The sequence below is a fragment of the Octopus sinensis genome, linkage group LG25 (genome assembly GCF_006345805.1).
Source record: "Octopus sinensis linkage group LG25, ASM634580v1, whole genome shotgun sequence".
Lineage (NCBI taxonomy): Eukaryota > Metazoa > Mollusca > Cephalopoda > Octopoda > Octopodidae > Octopus > Octopus sinensis.
In genome coordinates, this window is record NC_043021.1 from 12939305 (window position 1) to 12960964 (window position 21660).

The following is a 21660-nucleotide window of genomic DNA, read 5'->3' on the forward strand; positions in this document are numbered from 1 at the left end:
ATGCATTAGTAATCAGCTCCCTTTATCAATATATATGCATACACACACACACAGATAACTGTTTTGGTTTATACATGTAACTCCCAATAAATTCATTGACTGCCCTTCTTTCGTTTGTCTACTCAATCACATACACACACACACAGAGGGAAAGAGAGAGAGGGGGGAAGAATGAGAAAGAGCGAGAGAGAGAGAATTATGTAGATAAGCAAATTAAATATAACAGCTTGGGTTTGATACACAAAATATATATACATGTATACAAAATATATATAAATATATATAGAGGCGGCGAGCTGACAGAAACGTTAGTGCACCGGGCGAAATGCTTAGCAGTATTTCGTCTGTCGTTACTTTCTGAGTTCAAATTCCGCCGAGGTCGACTTTGCCTTTCATCCTCTCGGGGTCGATAAATTAAGTACCAGTTTCGTACTGGGGTCGATGTAATCGACTTAATCCCTTTGTCTGTCCTTGTTTGTCCCCTCTGTGTTTAGCCCCTTGTGGGTAGTAAAGAAATATATATACATGTATACATGCAAAGAGAAAGAAAGCAGTGGCTGAAGATTTTCCGATGATGAATATTTATGTATAAATATATAGATATTTATATATTGAGAGATCTAACTTAAACAGAATACAAATGACAGAGAAATTTAAAAGGGAGGAGGTAAGGTGTTATAGCCACTCTTTATCTTGTGGAATTGGTCCCTCAGAAAGACACCAGAGCAGAGCGCGACTAAGTCTTTTTCTATACCAAGAATGTCAACTGTATATATACATGTATGTGTGTGTTTGTGTGTGTGTGTATGCATACATACATATATGTATGTGTGTATTTATGTATATGTGTGTGTGTGTGTGTATATACATATATGCATGTACATATATATATATTTAAATTTATATACATCATATATGTACATATGTGTGTATGTGTGTGTGTGTGTGTGTGTGTGTGTGTGTGTGTGTGTGTGTGCATGTATGAGAGAGAGTGAGAGGGTATACAACTGTAGAAAATCTACATCAATGAATTCAGTCTGACCTATGCAAATCAAACACTAAAATGATAGCGTTGGTGTTGACAATGATGATGATGATGATTTATGGTGTGTATGAGTATCTGAATAAAGAAGCATTACTTTTGACAGAACAATGTGAATGCGAAAGAGTTAAAGACGGTCGTGGCTGAGAGAGTGACGCTTATGGTGCACAACTCTTCTTCACTTTAACTGAAGTCACCATCAGCCATCCTTGGCCCAGAGTGACTAGATGGTTGTCCGCGCTCTGGCTGATGAATGTGTGAGTGGACATGAGTCTGTGTATTTGCATGCATTCATTTAGATCTGTGTAGTTAACCCTTTAGCTTTTAACCATTTTATGTTCAAACTGGTCAGTATCCAGCTTCTTACATCTACCCTACAATGTCAGTCTAAAAAATAAACTATAACATCATTGAAATCTTGAAGCTACAAGATAATGCATGATTAATTCAAAATGATAGGTATAAATAAGCATTACATTTCACAGAATAATCTGAATGTTAAAGGGTTTCACTGGCCATATCTTATTTGTTTTTATTGCCCACAAGGGGCTAAACGTAGAGGGGACAAACAAGGACAGACAAACGGATTAAGTAGATTACATCGACCCCAGTGTGTAACTGGTACTTAATTTATCGACCCTGAAAGGATGAAAGGCAAAGTCGACCTTGGCAGAATCTGAACTCAGAATGTAAAGACAGAAGAAATACCTATTTCTTTACTACTCACAAGGGGCTAAACACAGAGAGGACAAACAAGCACAGAGAAACGGATTAAGTCGATTATATTGACCCCAGTGCGTAACTGGGTACTTAATTTATCGACCCTGAAAGGATGAAAGGCAAAGTCAACCTTGGCAGAATCTGAACTCAGAATGTAAAGACAGAAGAAATACCTATTTCTTTACTACTCACAAGGGGCTAAACACAGAGAGGACAAACAAGCACAGAGAAACGGATTAAGTCGATTATATCGACCCCAGTGCGTAACTGGTACTTAATTTATTGACCCCGAAAGGATGAAAGGCAAAGTTGACCTTGGCGGAATTTGAACTGAGAACGTAGCGGCAGACGAAATACCTATTTCTTTATTACCCACAGGGGGCTAAACAAGCACAGACAAACGGATTAAGTAGATTACATCGACCCCAGTGTGTAACTGGTACTTAATTTATCGACCCTGAAAGGACGAAAGGCAAAGTCGACCTTGGCAGAATCTGAACTCAGAATGTAAAGACAGAAGAAATACCTATTTCTTTACTACTCACAGGGGCTAAACACAGAGAGGACAAACAAGCACAGAGAAACGGATTAAGTCGATTATGTTGACCCCAGTGCGTAACTGGGTACTTAATTTATCGACCCCGAAAGGATGAAAGGCAAAGTTGACCTTGGCGGAATTTGAACTGAGAACGTAGCGGCAGACGAAATACCTATTTCTTTATTACCCACAGGGGGCTAAACAAGCACAGACAAACGGATTAAGTAGATTACATCGACCCCAGTGTGTAACTGGTACTTATTTATCGACCCTGAAGGACGAAAGGCAAAGTCGACCTTGGCAGAATCTGAACTCAGAATGTAAAGACAGAAGAAATACCTATTTCTTTACTACTCACAAGGGGCTAAACACAGAGAGGACAAACAAGCACAGAGAAACGGATTAAGTCGATTATGTTGACCCCAGTGCGTAACTGGGTACTTAATTTATCGACCCCGAAAGGATGAAAGGCAAAGTCGACCTCGGCAGAACTTGAACTCGGAACGTAGCGGCAGACGAAATACCGCTAAACATTTCACCTGGTGCGCTAACGTTTCTGCCAGCTCGCCGCCTTCATAACTGGCCATATCTGGCCTCTTACACCTACCTTACAAGATCATTCTAAAAATAAACAATCACATCATCAAAATCCCAAAGCTAAGCGATAATGCATAACTTATTCAAAGCAATGTGAATAAGTAAGCTTCAAACTCGACAAAATAATCTGAAGGCTGAAGGATTAAAGCAGGGGGTGGGGTGGGTGAGGTGCTGTCTCTCTTTCTGCAGAACACTACATTACTTACTAATCTCCTGTCTTCTCCAAGCGACAAGAGAAGTGGAACTGACGACTGAAAGATCTCCCGGAACATTAGGTCGCGGATGGGTTGGTAGTGAGAACGATAACGACCAATGTATTGGAATGTATCACCTTCTTTTCGTAGCAAACACACTGCATAGCCGGAATCCTTCAAAATAAAACAATAACAGTATATAAGAGTAAGAGATAATGTAAATCGTGTTGGAGATTGCTATGAGATGAGGAAACTGCCGATGGCTTGGATTTGTTTAACCGTTTCATTACTGTATTTATTTTGAGATGATCTGTGTTTCTTTCAATTACTTTAAGTCATCATCATCATCATCATCGTTTAACGTTCGTTGTCCATGCTAGCATGGGTTGGATGGTTCAACCGGGGATCTGGGAAGCCAGAAGGCTGCACCAGGCTCCAGTCTGGTCTGGCAGTGTTTCTACAGCTGGGTGCCCTTCCTAACGCCAACCACTCTGTTAGTGTAGTGGGTGCTTTTTACGTGCCAGGCAAGGCTGGCAACGGCCATGATCGGATTGGTGCCTTTTACGTGCCACCGGCACGGAAGCCAATCAAGGCGCCGCTAGCCTCGGCCACGTTCGGATGGTGCTTTTTACGTGCTACCGGCACAGGGATCACAACTGCAGTTTCCATTAACAAAGAATTTAGTAAAATTACTTAGTTGTCATTAAGCTAGTTTTAGGAACATAAATTGTGACTAAGGTTTGATGGAAGATTTTAATTCAGGACTTTTGAAAACAAGACCTTTGTACTACAGAGCCAGAGCCAGTTTCAGCCGGATTGGTAACAAAAGGGTAAAGGTAGGCTTCAACTTATCAGGAAATGACTTACACACTTAGTTTCATGACTTTCCTCTGTGGCACATGTAGAATGAGACATGCAAGATCCAGTTATGAAGCTGGAATGGACTGCCATTGACCTGCTTATAGTTTTGAGTGGCGCCTTCTGTAGCATGTCCGTCATGCATGGCCCTCTTCATCAGAGGATGAAGAGGGCTTTGAAATACCTGATCAAGAAAAGAGTGACTGAAGCTCTTGGAGTTCCAGGATGCAACCAAAAATGTAGATCATGTCATATTTCAGTGGAAGACGTCACAAAAGTGATTAGCAGCTGCCCAAAAATATCATCAAGATGCTACCTCCCGATGCGAACCGACTTGTACAGGTTAGCTAAAGCTCTTATATAATATTCTGTTCAGATTTACATGTCCTACATATAATTGCTATCATAAACCCCAAAACATCTTTCCCTCACACCACCCAGTGTCTATTAAGTCATCCGATGGCATGACATGTCTATTAAGGGAGTTGTTTCTTTTGCATTCACTGACTTGACAGCTGGTGTTTCAGATAATGTTACTTACAGCAATGGCAAGATATCTTGAGTGTGCAGAGAAGGCAAGATGTGTGATACAATCTGAGCAATAATGATGAATGTCGGAGTCTTGGTTGGTTAAAGTCAAGGCATCCAGTATGTATATCATTCCATTTGTAAAACCAACACCTAGAATAAAGCAAATTTATATATATATATATATATATATATATATATATATATATATATATATATATATATACACACACACACACACTTTATTAAAATGCAGCAAAAATATCACTGTTGGACAGTTTTGTATAGAATCTTAACCAAACTGTCCGATGAACGGGAACGTGAAACTCTGAGTAATAGTTTTTGTGATATTTTTGCTGCTTCTTTAATAAAGCATATTACTCTACCTCTGGTATTCAAGTGCTATCTTTTCCACCTTGTCTCGCATTTATGTGCTTACTCTGGTATATATATATTTATACACACACACATATGTATATGTGTGTGTGTGTGTGTGTGTGGCAGTGTGGTAAGAATAAAAGAATAATATATATGTGTGTGCGTGTGTAATTTTTTTTGGACTAATGGGTATATGTCAATCAGTGTGTTGAGTAAAGCACATTCACAGTTTGGGCTACCTGATATCATCCACAGTTGAGGTATATTTCCACTGGATCTACTTCAGGAATTCCGTTTCCTTCATCAGGAGGAGATGGAGACCCCCTTTGGTCATGAATAACCATGGGATTGCACCTAGAAAGCTACCCTCCGAGGCACAAGTCCAGGCAAGGTTGTTTATGGAAGACAAGTAGTCACTCATGCATACCAGCTTCCACTCTCCTGGCCATTATATGTACAGAGGGTAAAAGGCTAAAGAGTCCCTTCGGTCATGAATGACCATGGTATTGTACCCAGAAAGTTACTCTCCGAGGCACAAGTCTGGGCAATGTCGTTTATGGAAGACTAGCAGTCATTCATGCACACCACCAGTGTTATCCAAGGGAAAGGCAAAGGCTGATACAGCTTGGCACCAGTGATGTCGCAACTCACTTCTACAGCAGAGTGAACTGGAGCAACGTAAAATAAAGTGTCTTGCTCAAGAACACAAGCAGCGCGGTCTGGGAATTGAACTCACAACCTCACGATCATAAGCTCAACACTCTAACCTCTGAGCCATGTGCCTTCATCAATTATTATTATTATTACCAGTTGAACACTGGGGTCAAAAATTGATGCCTTGTGGCAAAATTTGAAACCATTATTATTATCATCATATATATATATATATATGTATATATATGTATATATGTACATGTGTGTGTGTATACAAACACACACACACACATATATATATGTGTGTGTGTGTATATAGATATATATATGTACATGTGTGTGTACATTTATATATACATACACACACACAAACATACACATATGTATATAACTATATAATATATGAGGGGTACTGAAAAGTTCTTGGTTTTGGTTAAAAGAAAATACAGGAGGATCAATTAATTATGATTTTATTCAACATACTCCCCTCTTGGATTCACACACTTATTGCTGCAGTCCTTCAGTTTTTTCTAAGCCCTGTAAAAGAACTCGGAATATTGAGCCTCCAACCACGCCTTTGCAATATCCTTAAAGCTAGGAACTTTCCAACGCAGGACTACAATGTAGATCTGAACTAAACCAGATAATATTTGATAAGTGGCCCAAGTTACAGCCAAGTTTAGGACTGAGTGTGTGTGGTATCTGTGTGTGGAGGGTGGGGGACCAGGCCTTCAACAACAATAATAAAAGGGAAACTTATAAAGAGTGGAGCTTACCAACGTAAAAGCCATCGGGACTGTAAACACAGCACTGTATCATCGCATCTTCAAACTGACGAGAAGACAGCACTGTTCTGTAAACACACAGAAGCAAATAATGAGTTACAGTTCTACATTTAAGAGATGAGGAATTATGTACATTATTTACATTCGAAACGTTGTGTTAACACCAAACAAGATGAGGGCAAATATCCATCGAATGTAAATAATGCAAATAATGTGTTTTTTCCAAAAATTTCAGTTTATAACAAGAATTAACAAAAAAAGAAACAACACATGCAGACAAACAGACATACACACATGGCATGACTGTGTTCAAGTTTAACTCTTTTTATTAATCATATTATTATTATTATTATTATCATTATTACTCTCTTTTTCTTCTTTCAAATTTGCTTCCATTTCTTGCCGATATTTTTTATTATTATTTGTATTTTAGCATTATTTCCTTATGTTTAGTGTACACCAATAACACAGTTAAGTCCACCAAATTTGTAGGCCACATCAGCCAGTTGTTCAATAAAGCATGTTTGAAAAAAAAGTTGTTCCCTATATACACAACATATATATATATATATATATATGTCAAGATTAATCAGCCGAAATTGCGAAGATGATCCGGTTCTTGACTGAAGATTGAAGGCTTCGAATGTCCCGTCCGTGTTTTTTGTATCGTCTTCTAAATGTTTCACGTTCTTGTCCCAGTTTGTATTTTTTTCACATTTACATATATATATAATATATGTAACCCCCACCAGTGCTGGTGCATCCAGTCCACACTGTAAAGTGGTTGACATTAGGAAGGGCATCCAGCTGTAAAAACCATGCCGAAACAGGCCTTACTGGTGCTGGTGCCATGTAAAAAGCTCTCAGTCAACTTTGTAAGGTGGTTGGTGTTGCGAAGGGCTTCCAGCCCTAAAAACTCAAGTGGCGGTGGTAGTGGCATTGCAAGTTGTGACCATGGTGCTGACAATAAAACAATGAAGATTTGCTTGTTTTACTATAAAAACTGAAATAATAAAATTCCTCGTTGTAGTTACATACTTCTTCTCGTAATCACACAGTCGGAGAAATCCACCATGACAACCGGTCAGCAGATATGGTCTGTAAGTAATAAAAAGAAGCAAAAAAAAAAGTAAATTAGAAAGCATAAACATCAAAAGGAGATGCAAAAATAGATAAACATTTGTCTTTTAGTCACAAGTAAATGAATAGGATTGTAAAACCTGGTGCCATATAACAAAAGCATTCACACCAAAAGTATATAGAAAGTTTGTTAATAAAAACAACTACGAACTAATATAGTTCTTAAATTTGACAGAAATAGGGAAGCTAATTCGCTGGTGTAATGGTACCATACTTAGTCGTGTTAACAAAGGATGTGGGTTCGAGTCCCACACAGAGAAGAAAGCCTACTTTTTTCTGTCGAGGGGCTATTTTTCTTAGTCATTGCATGGTGATCACTCTAAGCTTTAAGCTTATATAAATATTATTATTTACAGGATTGTAAAACCTGGTGCCATATAAAAAAAACCATTTGCACCAAAATTATATAGAAAGTTTGTTTACAAAAACAACTTTGAACTAATCATCATCATCATCATCATCATCATTTAGCATCCGCTTTCCATGCTAGCATGGGTTGGACGGTTCAACTGGGGTCTGTGAAGTCAGAAGGCTGCATCAGGCCCAGTCTTATCTGGCAGTGTTTCTACAGCTGGATGCCCTTCCTAATGCCAACCACTCCGTGAGTGTAGTGCGTGCTTTTTACGTGCCACCCGCACAGGTGCCAGACGGAGCTGGCAAACGGCCATGGATGGATGGTGCTTTTTACGTGCCACCAGCACGAGGCCAGTCGGGGCGGCGCTGGCAACGGCTACGAACGGATGGTGGTGCAGACGAGTCTGGCAGACGGCCACGAACGGATGGTGCTTTTTACATGCCACATAGTTCTTAAATTTGACAGAAACAACCATACCAGCACATTGGGCAGATATATAACCAAATATTAATTCAATCAACTGTCATTATAATAATAATAATAATAATAATAATAATAATCTAGGACCCAGTTTTTAAACATTGTTTAATATTGTGAAGCTATAAGTTGGTGAGCTGGCAGACTCGTTAGCATACCAGGCAAAATGCTTAGTGGCATTTCATCTGTCTTTATGTTCTGAGTTCAAATTCTGCTGAGGTCAATTTTGCCTTTCATTCTTTCAGGGTGGATAAAATAAGTATCAGTCGAGTACCTGGGTTGATGTAATCAACTACCCCATCCTTTGAAATTGCTGGCCTTGTGCCAAAATTAGAAACCAACATTATGAAACTATGATCCTACCTATATGGGTGTGCAACAATTGCTGGTACTATGCTTCCATGGTCCTTCATAATTAACTGAAATAAAGAGATTAGTCTTTCATTTAATAAATGTCTCAGTTGAGAATATAATTTATAAATAATATAAATATTAGTTACGGAGATGTACTCACATAGCAAGTGACCTGATCTGAGATCGTGTGCTGGAACAAAGAGAATTGCAGCATGGAAGGTGTTTATAAGCCGTTTAAAAACACACAAAAACTGTTAGATTCATTTTAACATCTAAATTTAATTTGCAAAAATATTTTACCTCGAAGGGTAACTTTCTAGGTGCAATCCCATGGTCATTCATGACCGAAGGGGGTCACAACAACAAAACAATATATGTGTGTGAGTGTGTGTGTGTTTGTGCGTATGTATACACGTATGTATACATACATAAATATATACATACATACATACATACATACATACATACATTATTATGTTATCGCTGCCCCCTCGTTATCGAGTATGGCCATTGCACGAAGCTTAACTGTTACTGGTGCTGTGATCGAGTGTGACTTTTTAGCCCAGCTACAATGTCTTGTACAAAATTGGCAACTAAAACCTTTACCGGTAATAGCCGGCTGTAGTTGTAACTGGGCTTCATGTACCTTTGCATGTGGTTTAAGTCCTGCCGAATTACACTCTCTTTCACATGCCCGACAGATATGATTAGTATGGTGTGTTACACCACCACCAGTGGCCAGGTTGTCACTCATCTGTCTCGTTTTATGACTACGAAGATGACTCTTGAGTCCAGCTTTACTGAGGCAGGGTTTTGCACAGACACTACATGTCAGCATCAAAGGAAGACCCTACATACATACATACATACATACATACAGGCGCAGGAGTGGCTGTGTGGTAAGTAGCTTGCTAACCAACCACATGGTTCTGGGTTTAGTCCCACTGCGCGGCATCTTGGGCAAGTGTTTTCTGCTATAGCCCCGGGCCGACCAATGCCTTGTGAGTGGATTTGGTAGACAGAAACTGAAAGAAGCCTGTCATATGTATATATATATATATATGTATGTATATATACATATGTGTTTGTTCTCCTAGCATTGCTTGACAACAGATGCTGGTGTGTTTACGTCCCCGTCACTTAGCGGTTTGGCAAAAAGAGACCGATAGAATAAGTACTGGGCTTACAAAAAGAATAAGTCCCGGGGTCGAGTTGCTCGACTAAAGGCGGTGCTCCAGCATGGCCGCAGTCAAATGACTGAAACAAGTAAAAGAGTAAAACAGATACATACATACATACATATAGTTTAAAGTGTTTACCGTGATTGTTGGCCCCTCTGCCTTGACAAAACCACATAACGCATTGGTTGAAGACAATATAAAGTCTGGAGATATGAAAGGTTCACCACCAAGAGTACAAGAGCGAGGGTATTTTTCAGGGTGTTGGCTGTGGAAAAAAAATTAGAAAAGATAAGAAAAAGCAAATGATGAGAAAACAAGTCAAAAAAAAGAAAAAATTCCCTGCATTGTCTGTCTTCAACAAACACTAACACATACATACGCATGCACTGACACGCATGGACACAAATGCATGGACAGAGACAAATAAACACAAGCACTCATATATGACATACATATGCACATGCAAAATAAATATAATAATAATAATAATAATAATAATAATAATTGTGTACAGTGCTCAGGTGCACTACAACTCATCTAAAGTGTATGTATAATCAGGTGTAGTTTCGGCGGATTTCGGAAAGCATGAGGGCCTTAAAGGATGCAGTGTCATGGCAGTCAACAACTGACGCAGGCAGCTTATTCCATGCTTCAGCAACTCTGAGCGTGAAAAAATGTTTCCGAAAGTCATGGGAGTCATGTACACAATCACATATGCACGCATGCATATAAGCATATATAAAACATAAACACGCACACGCACACACACACCACACACACACACACACATAAGCAAGCAGATGCGAATGCATACACGCATATAAGCAAATATACACAAACACAGGCCTATCATATACATATGCACATACACAGAAAAACACACTCATGTACACACACAAAATATGCATAAGCAAGCAGATATAAATGCATACACACACACACACACACACGCATGCACGCACGCACACACACAAGCAAACAGATACTACTATATGCACACATCTACAAGCTCATATACACACATGCATGCACATGCTGACACATGCAAGCAAGCACATACAACTATATTCTCACACATACAAACTCACATGCACACACACACACACACACACACACCCACACATGCACGCACACACAAGCAAACAGATATAACCATATGCATACACATACACATACATGCAGACACAAGCCAACACATGCATCACCCCCACACACACACAAGCAAGCACATTCAACTATATTCATACACACACACACACACAAGCAGATACAACCATATGCACGCACACACACACGCGTGCATACATGCACACACACACACACACACACACACACATGCATGCACACACAAGAAAACAGATACAACCATATGCACACACGCACACAAACACACGCATACACGTACACACACAAGCAAACAGATACAGCCATATGCATACACATATATGCAGACATAGGTCAACACATGCATCACCCACACACATGCAAGCAAGCACATACAACTATATTCATGCACACACACACACAAACACACGTACACACACACAAGCAAATATGCAAACATGCAAACACACCAAAGCTGCTTACTCCCACAGCATCAGTTACGATGGCCATCTCCTTAATTAGTTAATCCATTCACACCTGTACCTGTCAATCCTTGGTATACAACTTTAGTCACATGTAGGACATGTAAATGCTAATTTCAAATTTTGGCACAAAGCCTGTAATTTCAAGGGTGCAGTGTAAGTCAGTAACATCGACCCCAGTACTCAACTGGTACTCATTTTATCAACCCCAATAAAATGAAAGGCAGAGTTGACCTCAGTAGGATTTGAAATCAGAATGTGAAGATGGATGAAGTGAAATAGTAAGTTTCCTTATACTTACATATCTTTACTAAGTGGACAAAAAGAAATAAAGTTGACAGGTCCCAGATCAAAATTACTGTACCTGGAATTAGTCAAGAAAAGAAAGTTTTAGTCTACAAATATCAGACAATGTCAAGACTATATATACAAGGGGTTGCTGAAAATTTCCTGGCTTTGGGTAAAAGAAAATACAGGAGGATTAGTTAATTACAATATAATTGAACATATTCCCCTCTAAAAGCCAGAAAATGTTCAGCATCCCCTCATGTATATATATATATATATATATAATTATAAATGAGGGTGAAAAATCGATATAATTTAATAATACCGTCAATTTAACACCAAGTGGCTTAGCACAAAAAACTACGGAGGAAATACAAATTTATACATAAATATTAGAGAGTCATCCACTAGTGGATAACTCTAGTGCAAAATAGCTCCGAAGCAACCACAGAAGATCCGTTTCCAACTAGAATCAACACACATCTAACTGAAGGAAAGTGAAATACAACGAATAAAATAGATTGACTCTATACAATTGTTTCATTACTAATGCAATATGTAGTTTTACTTACACTTGCATCTATAAATCTTCGGTAGAGTTTGTCAGAAATGCAATTAATTAGATCGATTCGGGCGTCAAAAACACGAGCGGTCCAACCAATTACATTTTTAGTTATGTCTCAAATTCCGCGCCAAAAGCATGCCTAGACTCCATTGGAAACGTATGCCGCATCAAATAAAATATTGACTGCCGCGTAGTTAATTTATAAAATTATAAATGAGGGTGAAAAATCGATATTAATTTAATAATACCGTCAATTTAACACCAAGTGGCTTAGCACAAAAAACTACGGAGGAAATACAAATTTATACATAAATTATTAGAGAGTCATCCACTATGTGGATAACTCTAGTGCTAAAAATAGCTCCGAAGCAACCACAGAAGATCCGTTTCCAACTATATATATATATATATATATATATATATACAAAATTAGAAAATGGAGAAACATACTTAAATCAATCAAACATCAACCATCAGATGATACCCAATCAATACTTTATTACACCATTACATAACAGCAAAGGCATTATACAAAATATATTGTAAATATAATTAGACAAGGAAATAGAAATATAAAATATAAAATAAAATAAATATATAATTATATCATATCTGACAGCTGTTTCGGCCGTAAGGACAAGTATGCTTCATATATATATATATGTATATGTGTGTGTGTATATATATATGAGGGTATGCTGGAAAGTTCCTGGCTTTAGGTAAAAGAAAATACAGGAGGATCAGTTAATTATGATTTTATTCAACATATTCTCCTCTAAAATCCAGAAACTTTTCAGCATCCCCTCATGTATGCACACACACACATACACACACACACACACAAACACACACACATTTATTTACATATATACCAAACTAGTTCCAACAATATTTTTTGTTAAATTAATTTTAATCTAACAACATTGAAACATTTTGATTTGTCAATATTGAAACTTATAACGATGTTTTTCTAATTTTACACTTTTACCATTGATAAACAAAAAATATTGTTGAAACTAGTTTCGTATATATGTAAATAAATGTATACATACATACATACATATATATATATATATATATATATATATATATATATATATATATATATGTATGTATGTATATATGTATATATATGTGTGTGTGTGTGTGGTGTGTGTGTGTGTATGTATGTATGTATGTGTGTGTGTGTGTGTGGGTGTGTATGTATATATATATATATATATATATATGAGGGTATGTGGGAAAGTTCCTGGCTTTAGGTAAAAGAAAATACAGGAGGATCAGTTAATTATGATTTTATTCAACATATTCCCCTCTCAGATTCACACACTTATTGCAGCAGTCCTAAAGTTTTGCTAAGCCTGTAAAAGAACTCAGAAGGTTGGACCTCCAACCAGGCCTTTTGTGATACTCTTAAGGCCATGTACTTTCAGTTTTGCAGTGAGGCCCAGTGTCTGAAGATCTCTCCTCATCACTTCATCCCACATCTTCCTGGGTTTACCTCTTCCACAGGTACCCTCTGCAATTAGTGCTTGGCACTTCTTGATGTGGCTGTCCTCATCCATACACATCACATGACCAAACTAGCACAGTCTTTCCTCTTGCACACAACATCTGATGCCTATATATTTATATATATGGTAAAATCACCATCATCCATAAATACAGGCTTGTCTTATACAGGTGCCAGTCAGTGGCCCAGGAACAGGATTTTCTTAGGGGGTGCAAACCCAGGTCAAAAACTTTTTACAAACAAGGTGGATTTTTTCCAATCTTGATATCAAAACACACACACACATACTCCTTTGTCACTTCCATTACAGCTTTGAAAAACTAACTGTTAAAATTGAACTGCACTCTTCAAAACTTGAACTAAGAATAAATACAAGGTAAAATTACTACCTACTTTTATAGCAAGTTGATGCAGGTATTTTATCCCGTCCCCCTCCGACTTTTAGTGCATGTTCATGCAGTTGAAAAAAGAACTGCATTATTTATGGGATAACCCAATATATATATAATTATGTGTGTCTGTGTGCATGCACATATTCATATATGTGTGTATGTGTGTGTGTGTGTGTATATACATATATATATGTGTGTGTGTGTAGGTGTGTATATATATGTATATATATATGTGTGTGTGTGTGTATACATATATATATATATGTGTGTGTGTGGGTTTGTGTATATATGTATATATATGTGTGTGTATATATATATATATATATAAGAATGTGTACATGTATACATGTGCACATGCACACACACACACACACTCAATCATTTAGCCAACATTGATGTGTGTGTCTGACAATTGTGCAATGGGTTCTGTACTTACCGATGCATCAGCATCAGTTTTTGGTTGAAGAAACTCACTCTGCCTTCCATATCCCCAATGACAATGTTGCTGCAAAAAGAAGGACAAGAGAGAACCTTATTTAGATGAGTGGATGTGCTTGTGTGTGGGTGTGCGGTAGAGTGAACGCTACAGAGGAGGGTGAACACTGCAGTGAGTGGTGGAACATGGTGTGGTGAACATGACAGAAGATAGTGAATACTGTAGAGGATAGTAAAACACAGTGCGGTGAACACCACAAGAGATAGTGAACATGACAGTGGGTAGTGAAATATGGTGTGGTGAACATTGCAGAGAATAGTGCACACTATAGTAGTGAACATTACAGAGAATAGTAAACACTGCAGTGAGTAACAAAACATGTCATAGTGAACATTGCAGAGGAATGTGAACACTTTAGTAAGTAGTGAAACATGGTGTAGTGATCATGTCAGAGGATAGTAAACACTTTAGAGGAGTGTAAACACTACAGTGAGTAGTGAGAGATGGTGTAGCAAACATTACAGACGACAGTGAACACTACAATAAGTAATGAAACCCAGTGTAGTGAACATTATAGAGGTTAGTGAACACTACAGTAAGTTGTGAAACATGGTATTGTGAACACTACAGTGAATAGGGAAACATGGTGTGGTCGACACTGTAGACGATAATGAACATTACAGTGTGTAGTGAAATGTGGATTGGTGAACACTGCTCAGGATAGTGAGCACACAGTACCACAGTGAATGCTGTGGTGAACACTATGATAAAATTAAACTTGAACATCATTTTACTTTGCTGCAACCGTTGTTATTGTTGTTTAAGCCCTAGCTATCCCACTTTAAGTAAACCTATGAGGAAAGGCATTTGACACAAATGCGCATCTAAATTTAATACCTAATATCAGTGAGACAAGGCATCATCATCATCATCATCGTTTAACGTCCGCTTTCCATGCTAGCATGGGTTGGACGATTTGACTGAGGGCTGGCGAACCAGATGGCTGCACCAGGCTCCAATCTGATCTGGCAGTGTTTCTACAGCTGGATGTCCTTCCTAACGCCAACCACTCCGAGAGTGTAGTGGGTGCTTTTACATGCCACCGGCACGAGGGCCAGTCAGGCAGTACTGGCAATGACCTCGCTTGAATCTTTTTACACATGCCAACGGAACAGGTGCCAATAAAGCGATGCTGGTAATGATCCTGCTCAAATGGTGCCCCTTACATGCCTCCAGCACGGAAGCCAGTTAGCCACTCTGGCAACGATCACACTTGGATGGTGCTCTTAGCACCTTACTAGCATGGGGCCATGACTTCCACAAATTCTTTATCACCCTTGCACTTTACACCTGAGGCCTTAAGGCCAAGTAGTAAGAAATTCAATACTCACTTATACATAACGCTTAACACATTGATACCACTTGTTACAAGTTTGATGATTTTCAACGGCTTTTTGTTAGCAACATAGGTTATTTCACCTGGCAGCGAAAAAGACAGAGAGAAAATCAATTTGTAACATAAATTTCTAAATTGGAACAAATCAATCTAGAGAAATCATTGCCATTTTATTATCCCAAATTCAATGTCCAGTCCAATTTCTCATACTTCCATGGGTCAGTTGGAGTTGCTTGAGGCAGATTATCTACAGCTGGATGCCCTTCCTGTCACCAACCCTCGCCTATTTCCATACAAAGTAATATTTCCCCTTGGCAAACATGTTTTCTAATGGAAGACTGGAAATGAGACAGCTTGTATGATTGTGACACTTGTCTCTACAACTATCAGGCAATATATATTCGCATTCATACTTTGATGTATGTTGGATGAACGGGACAGGAGCAGTTGACAGATGTTGAAGAGGATTTACTGAAAAAAACAGTTGAAGGCCATTTTGACATTTTCAAAGAAAAAACACTCGGTCATGTTTATGTTGTCATACCAAAGGCAGGAGAGCTGCCTTATTTAAGAATTTTATTGCATGAAGTTTTAAATAGTATTTTTTCCTTTCCCATTGCACATTGACATTTTCCACTTGGAATTTCGGGTCACAGCAAATTCATCTAGTATGTACATATATATATACATAATATATATATATATATATATTATATATATATATACACATACATAATATATATATACATAATATATATAAAATATATATAATGTATATATGTTGTGATGGTGGTGGTGGTGGCGGCAGGTAATAGTAGTTATTGTAGTGATCGTGGCAGCAGTGAGGATGATGATGGTGGTGATGGTGGTGGTGATGATGATGGTGGTGGTGATGGTAAGACTAATAAACCATAACAAAAGATCGTTAAAAACAACAACGAAAAAGATATAAATTCAGAAGAGTGCCGACCTTCAACATGCGACGGCTGTGTCTCCCAAATCACAAGATTGCCAAGAGACGTTGCTGTCAGAGCACGATTTTTCATGTATTGAAATATGGACTGACTATATTTCCCGACGGGGACATTGAAATCCTGGTCTGTTAAGCCTGGACAAAACCACTTCAGCTCAAGACTCCGCTGAAAAATGAAAGGAAACATTAATTGTAGATTTATTACTGAATTTTGGTTATTTCTATATTTATTTTTCAGGGGCAGCTATGTGGTTAAGAAGTTTGCTTCTCAACCACATGGTACTGGGTTCAGTCCCACCATGTGATACCTTGGGCATTTGTCTTCTACTATAGATCCAAGCTGACCAAAGCCTTGGGAGAAGATTTGGTGAACAGAAACTAAAAGAAGCCTGTCATATAGATATACATAAAAGAATAATATATATGTCTTCTATATTTAAGAGATGAGGAATTATGTTCATTATTTACATTTGATGGATATTTGTTCTCATCTTGTTTGTTGTTAACACATCATTTTGGCTGATATCCCCTCCAGCCTTTGTCAGGTATCTTGGGGAAATTTCGAAACTGGGTTCTCATTCTTAAGGTATTTTTCAATGTTGTTGTTGTTGTTATTATTATTATTATCATTATTATTATTATTATTATTATTATTATTATTATTATTATTATTATTTTATTATTATTTTATATTATTATTATTATTATTATTATTATTATTATTTTATTATTATTATTATTATTATTTCATTATTATTATTATTATTATTATATATTATTATTATTATTATTATTTTATTATTATTATTATATTATTATTATTATTATTTTATTATTATTATTATTATTATTTTATTATTATTATTATTATTTTTATTATTATTATTATTATTATTATTATTATTATTATTATTATTATTATCATTATTATTATTATTATTATTATTATTAATACCTTAGGAATGAGAACCCAGGTTCAAAATTTCCTCCCAAGACACCTGATGAAGGCTGGAGGGTATATCAGCCGAAATGTAGTGCTAACAACAAACAAGATGAGGACAAATATCCGTCAAATGTAAATAATGTAAACATATATGTGTGTTCTTGAGCAAGACACTTCATTTCATGTTGCTCCAGTCCACTCAGCTGGCAAGAATGAGTAGCCCTGCAAGGGACCGGTGTCCCATCCAAGTGGGGAATATATATGCCATGAAACTGGGAAACTGGCCCTTGTGGGTCAGTATGACCCAAGAAGGTAACTTTACCAACTTTTTCTAGACTAAGATGGACCACCTCTTCCCAGAGAATTGGGTTTATAGAGGGCCAACACTCTTACCTGTAATGTTATATGAGCAGTACTACTTACCTCCACCAACTGATAGAATATCACATGACTCTCACTGTTGGTGACAATTTGGTTGTAATCTTCAGGATTGAAATAGATGTAGTTCTACAAGAGAGAAAGAGAGACAAAAAAACAAAAAAAAAAACAAGGAGAGATAAGATAATACGTGTAGATGATAATTATTTATAAGACAATAATGATAATTATATGTAGATTAGGCGTAGGAGTGGCTGTGTGGTAAGTAGCTTGCTTACGAACCACGTAGTTTCGGGTTCAGTCCCACTGCGTGATACCTTGGGCAAGTGTCTTACATTGACACAACGTAAAAAGCACACATGCTGGAGTCCTGTAAGAAGCACTTAGGCTGGTGCCATGTAGAAGCCTCTTGTATATTTATTAACCAAGTCTTTACCTGTTGTTAAGCTGCCAGTAAATATATTTGTTAATCAAACACACACACTCTCTCTCTCTCTCAACATATTTTTCTCTCAACAACAAAAACCTGTTTTTTTTTTCTTGAAACAAATCTTAATTCTATCCTTCACACATTCTTTCTCTCTCACTGAATTTCTCTCTCAACAACAACCTCTCATTATAGTGAAGGTCATTTTTTTAAAGTTTGTCTCTATGTTGAAAGACATAGAGAAATACAGATACACACACACAAACAACAAAAAGAATAATTATCTATATTATTATATAGTGAAAGTATTTTTTAAGTCTGTGTTGCATAGTGTTGATAGACTTGCACTTAAAATTCCTGCATTTTTTATCAAAACTTGTTAGTTACAATGGTGACAACACTATTATCTATCTATCTTTCACACACACTCTCACTATCTTACTGTATTTCTTTCTCAATTACAACTTTTTCTTCTCCCCCTTCACATATTTCTTGTGATGGACAGGCAGATGGAGATCAGTTTCTCTTTTATGATATCAGATTTATGGTTAAAATGAATTTCTTTTTCGTAATAAGCATACAAAACTAAATCGGTATAACCAAATTTGAAAAAAACTGGAAGCTAACTGAAAAAAATATGAAGTCTGTGACAGCAGCTGAAAAGATCCAAACTAAGTAATTCACAAACCCCAAACAATATTAAAGAATTATGTAAAATGTGTTGGTCATAAAAAAAGCCCTAAGCAAAGGAATGTAGAATGGTAACTTGCCTGTACTCCATATAGTGGTTTCAGATTTACTGAGATTAAAGGTTTTTCTCCATTTACAGTCCAGTCCCAAAGGGAAAATTCCTAAATCAGGAAATAAAAAAAATTAAAATTTTTCTTTCACTCAAACAGCTGATGTCGCCCTTTTCTATTCATTAATCAATTTAATCAATCATCCATTGTCCTCTTTCTTATTTTTCACCAATCAGCAACTTGTATTCATTTTGCTCTTAATCATCAATTACCCAGCTTTCCTTTTCTCATTTTTCATCAATCAACTATACCTGTCACCACCTTTCTTGTTTTTATCACTCATCAATCAGTCAGCGCCTTTCTCATTTTCATCAATCAGCAACATATCATCGCCTTTCTCATTTTCATCAATCAACAACATATCATCACCTTTCTTGTTTTTGTTAATCCACCACTCATCATCTTTCTTATTTTTATGCCAGCTGCACATAAAAAGCACCATTTGAGTATGGTCAATGTGCCAGTGGCATGTAAAAAGCACCCATTACACTGTCAGAGTGGTTGGTGTTTTCAGAATAGATGTGTGATGTGCCGTACCTCGTGGAGAGGGAAAATGTTTTGAAAGGGCAAGGAAAAAAATATAACGAATTGAGAATTTTGGAAAACAAATAATGATTTTCTGGTGCTACTTTGGTATGTGATCTTAAAGGGTGATTATTTTTGGTTATTTTTTAGTTTACTTTCCATTTTCTAATGGAACAACAGTAAAATTTTGCCAGCTTTGCATTGCAAAACTCATAGCTAGCAACCTTGGAAATAGATATGAGCACCACTCTTCTTCTTAACTAAACAGTTTGCTACAAAACTATCCAGATAAACCATTGAACATGTTGGGCATGAATGGATTGATGTACGGTATAGTTAAAAAAAATTTGCCAGTTTTCAGGTAGAAAAAGCTGGAAAAATTCTTTGCTTTCCTTTTTGTACCCACCCCAAAATCTATGACCCTGAATCTATACTAGAGGTCAATGAGACAATAGCAACTTTTATGATGCCAATGAACTACTCAGAAGGACCGTTAAATCTTTGTGGAAGGCCACAACTGGACACGACTGATGAACAACCAATTCAATTTCACTTACTTGATATTCACTTGCTGAGAGCGTGGCGAGGTATTTTGAGTCGGGTGTGAGAGCTATAGCTGTCATGCCATCAGCACTGGCACCAAACAGTGTTTGAATAGGAATGCTGAAAGAGAATGACCAAGAGTTGAAGACTTCTTCCAGTTATGACAAGGCATTGAGAGGGATTTAGTAATGGTTACTGGCTTAGGCACAACACCAGTAATTTTTTGAGGGAGGGAGGGGAAGTTAGTTAATACCATCAACCAGTGCTTGGCTGGTACTTTCCTTTAATAATAATAATAATAATAATAATAATAATAATAACAACAACAACAACAACACCAACACCAGCACCACCACCACTAACAACAACGACAATAATAATGGTCTCAAACTTTTCCACAATCTTGGAGGAGAGTATGAGTCGATTATATTAACCCCAGTGTTCAACTGGTACGTAGTTTATCGACCCTGAGAGAGATGAAAAGCAAAGTCGACCTCAGCAGAATTTGAACTCAGAACATAAAGATGGACAAAATGCCATTATGCATTTCACCCAGTGTGCTAACAACTCTGCCACCTTACCACTTTAATAATAATGACGACGATAATAATAATAATAATTTCTGCTATAGTGACGAAAAGGTGATGCTCCAGCATGGCCACAGTCAAATGACTGAAACAAGTAAAAGAGTAAATATTCAAATATAATTCAATGAAAAGGAATGAAACTTTTGGTACCCACAAGAAAGAAAGAACATGGCACTTACTAGGTATATGTGTCCCATATGATAACAGCACTATCCTTGCCTTTGTCTGCAGTTACAAGCCACTTCTTGTTCTGACTTACATAGATACAAATGATAGAATTTGCCTGAAAAAAACACCATCCCAAGCCAAGTGTGAAAATAAAAAGAAAAAGAAAGAAAGATAATTAATATATGTAGAGGTGTGGCTTTGTGGTAAGAAGCTTGCTTGTCAACCACATGGGTGAGGGTTCAGTCCCACTGCATGGCACCTAGGGCAAGCGCTTTCTACAATAGCCTGAGGCCAACCAAACACTTGTGAGTGGATTTGGGAGATGGAAACTGGAAGAAG

The 21660-nt window shown here is 37.3% G+C and overlaps 1 protein-coding gene across 3 annotated transcripts in view; it reads right to left on the reverse strand.

The window, feature by feature from the left end:
- The window catches only part of LOC115224517 (cilia- and flagella-associated protein 251-like), a 42898-nt gene that overhangs the window by 12944 nt on the left and 8294 nt on the right, over positions 1 to 21660 (reverse strand). For all 3 annotated transcript variants that reach the window (XM_036513359.1, XM_036513357.1, XM_036513358.1), the window contains exons 3-16: positions 21333 to 21436; positions 20581 to 20686; positions 19469 to 19549; positions 18317 to 18400; positions 16948 to 17116; positions 15973 to 16060; positions 14582 to 14650; positions 11689 to 11751; positions 9940 to 10066; positions 8630 to 8685; positions 7333 to 7392; positions 6286 to 6362; positions 4491 to 4630; positions 3104 to 3265 (exon numbers count right to left, since the gene is read on the reverse strand). In XM_036513359.1, the coding sequence (XP_036369252.1) occupies positions 3104 to 3265; positions 4491 to 4630; positions 6286 to 6362; positions 7333 to 7392; positions 8630 to 8685; positions 9940 to 10066; positions 11689 to 11751; positions 14582 to 14650; positions 15973 to 16060; positions 16948 to 17116; positions 18317 to 18400; positions 19469 to 19549; positions 20581 to 20686; positions 21333 to 21436 (1386 nt within the window). The remainder of the gene's footprint in view (positions 1 to 3103; positions 3266 to 4490; positions 4631 to 6285; positions 6363 to 7332; positions 7393 to 8629; positions 8686 to 9939; positions 10067 to 11688; positions 11752 to 14581; positions 14651 to 15972; positions 16061 to 16947; positions 17117 to 18316; positions 18401 to 19468; positions 19550 to 20580; positions 20687 to 21332; positions 21437 to 21660) is intronic.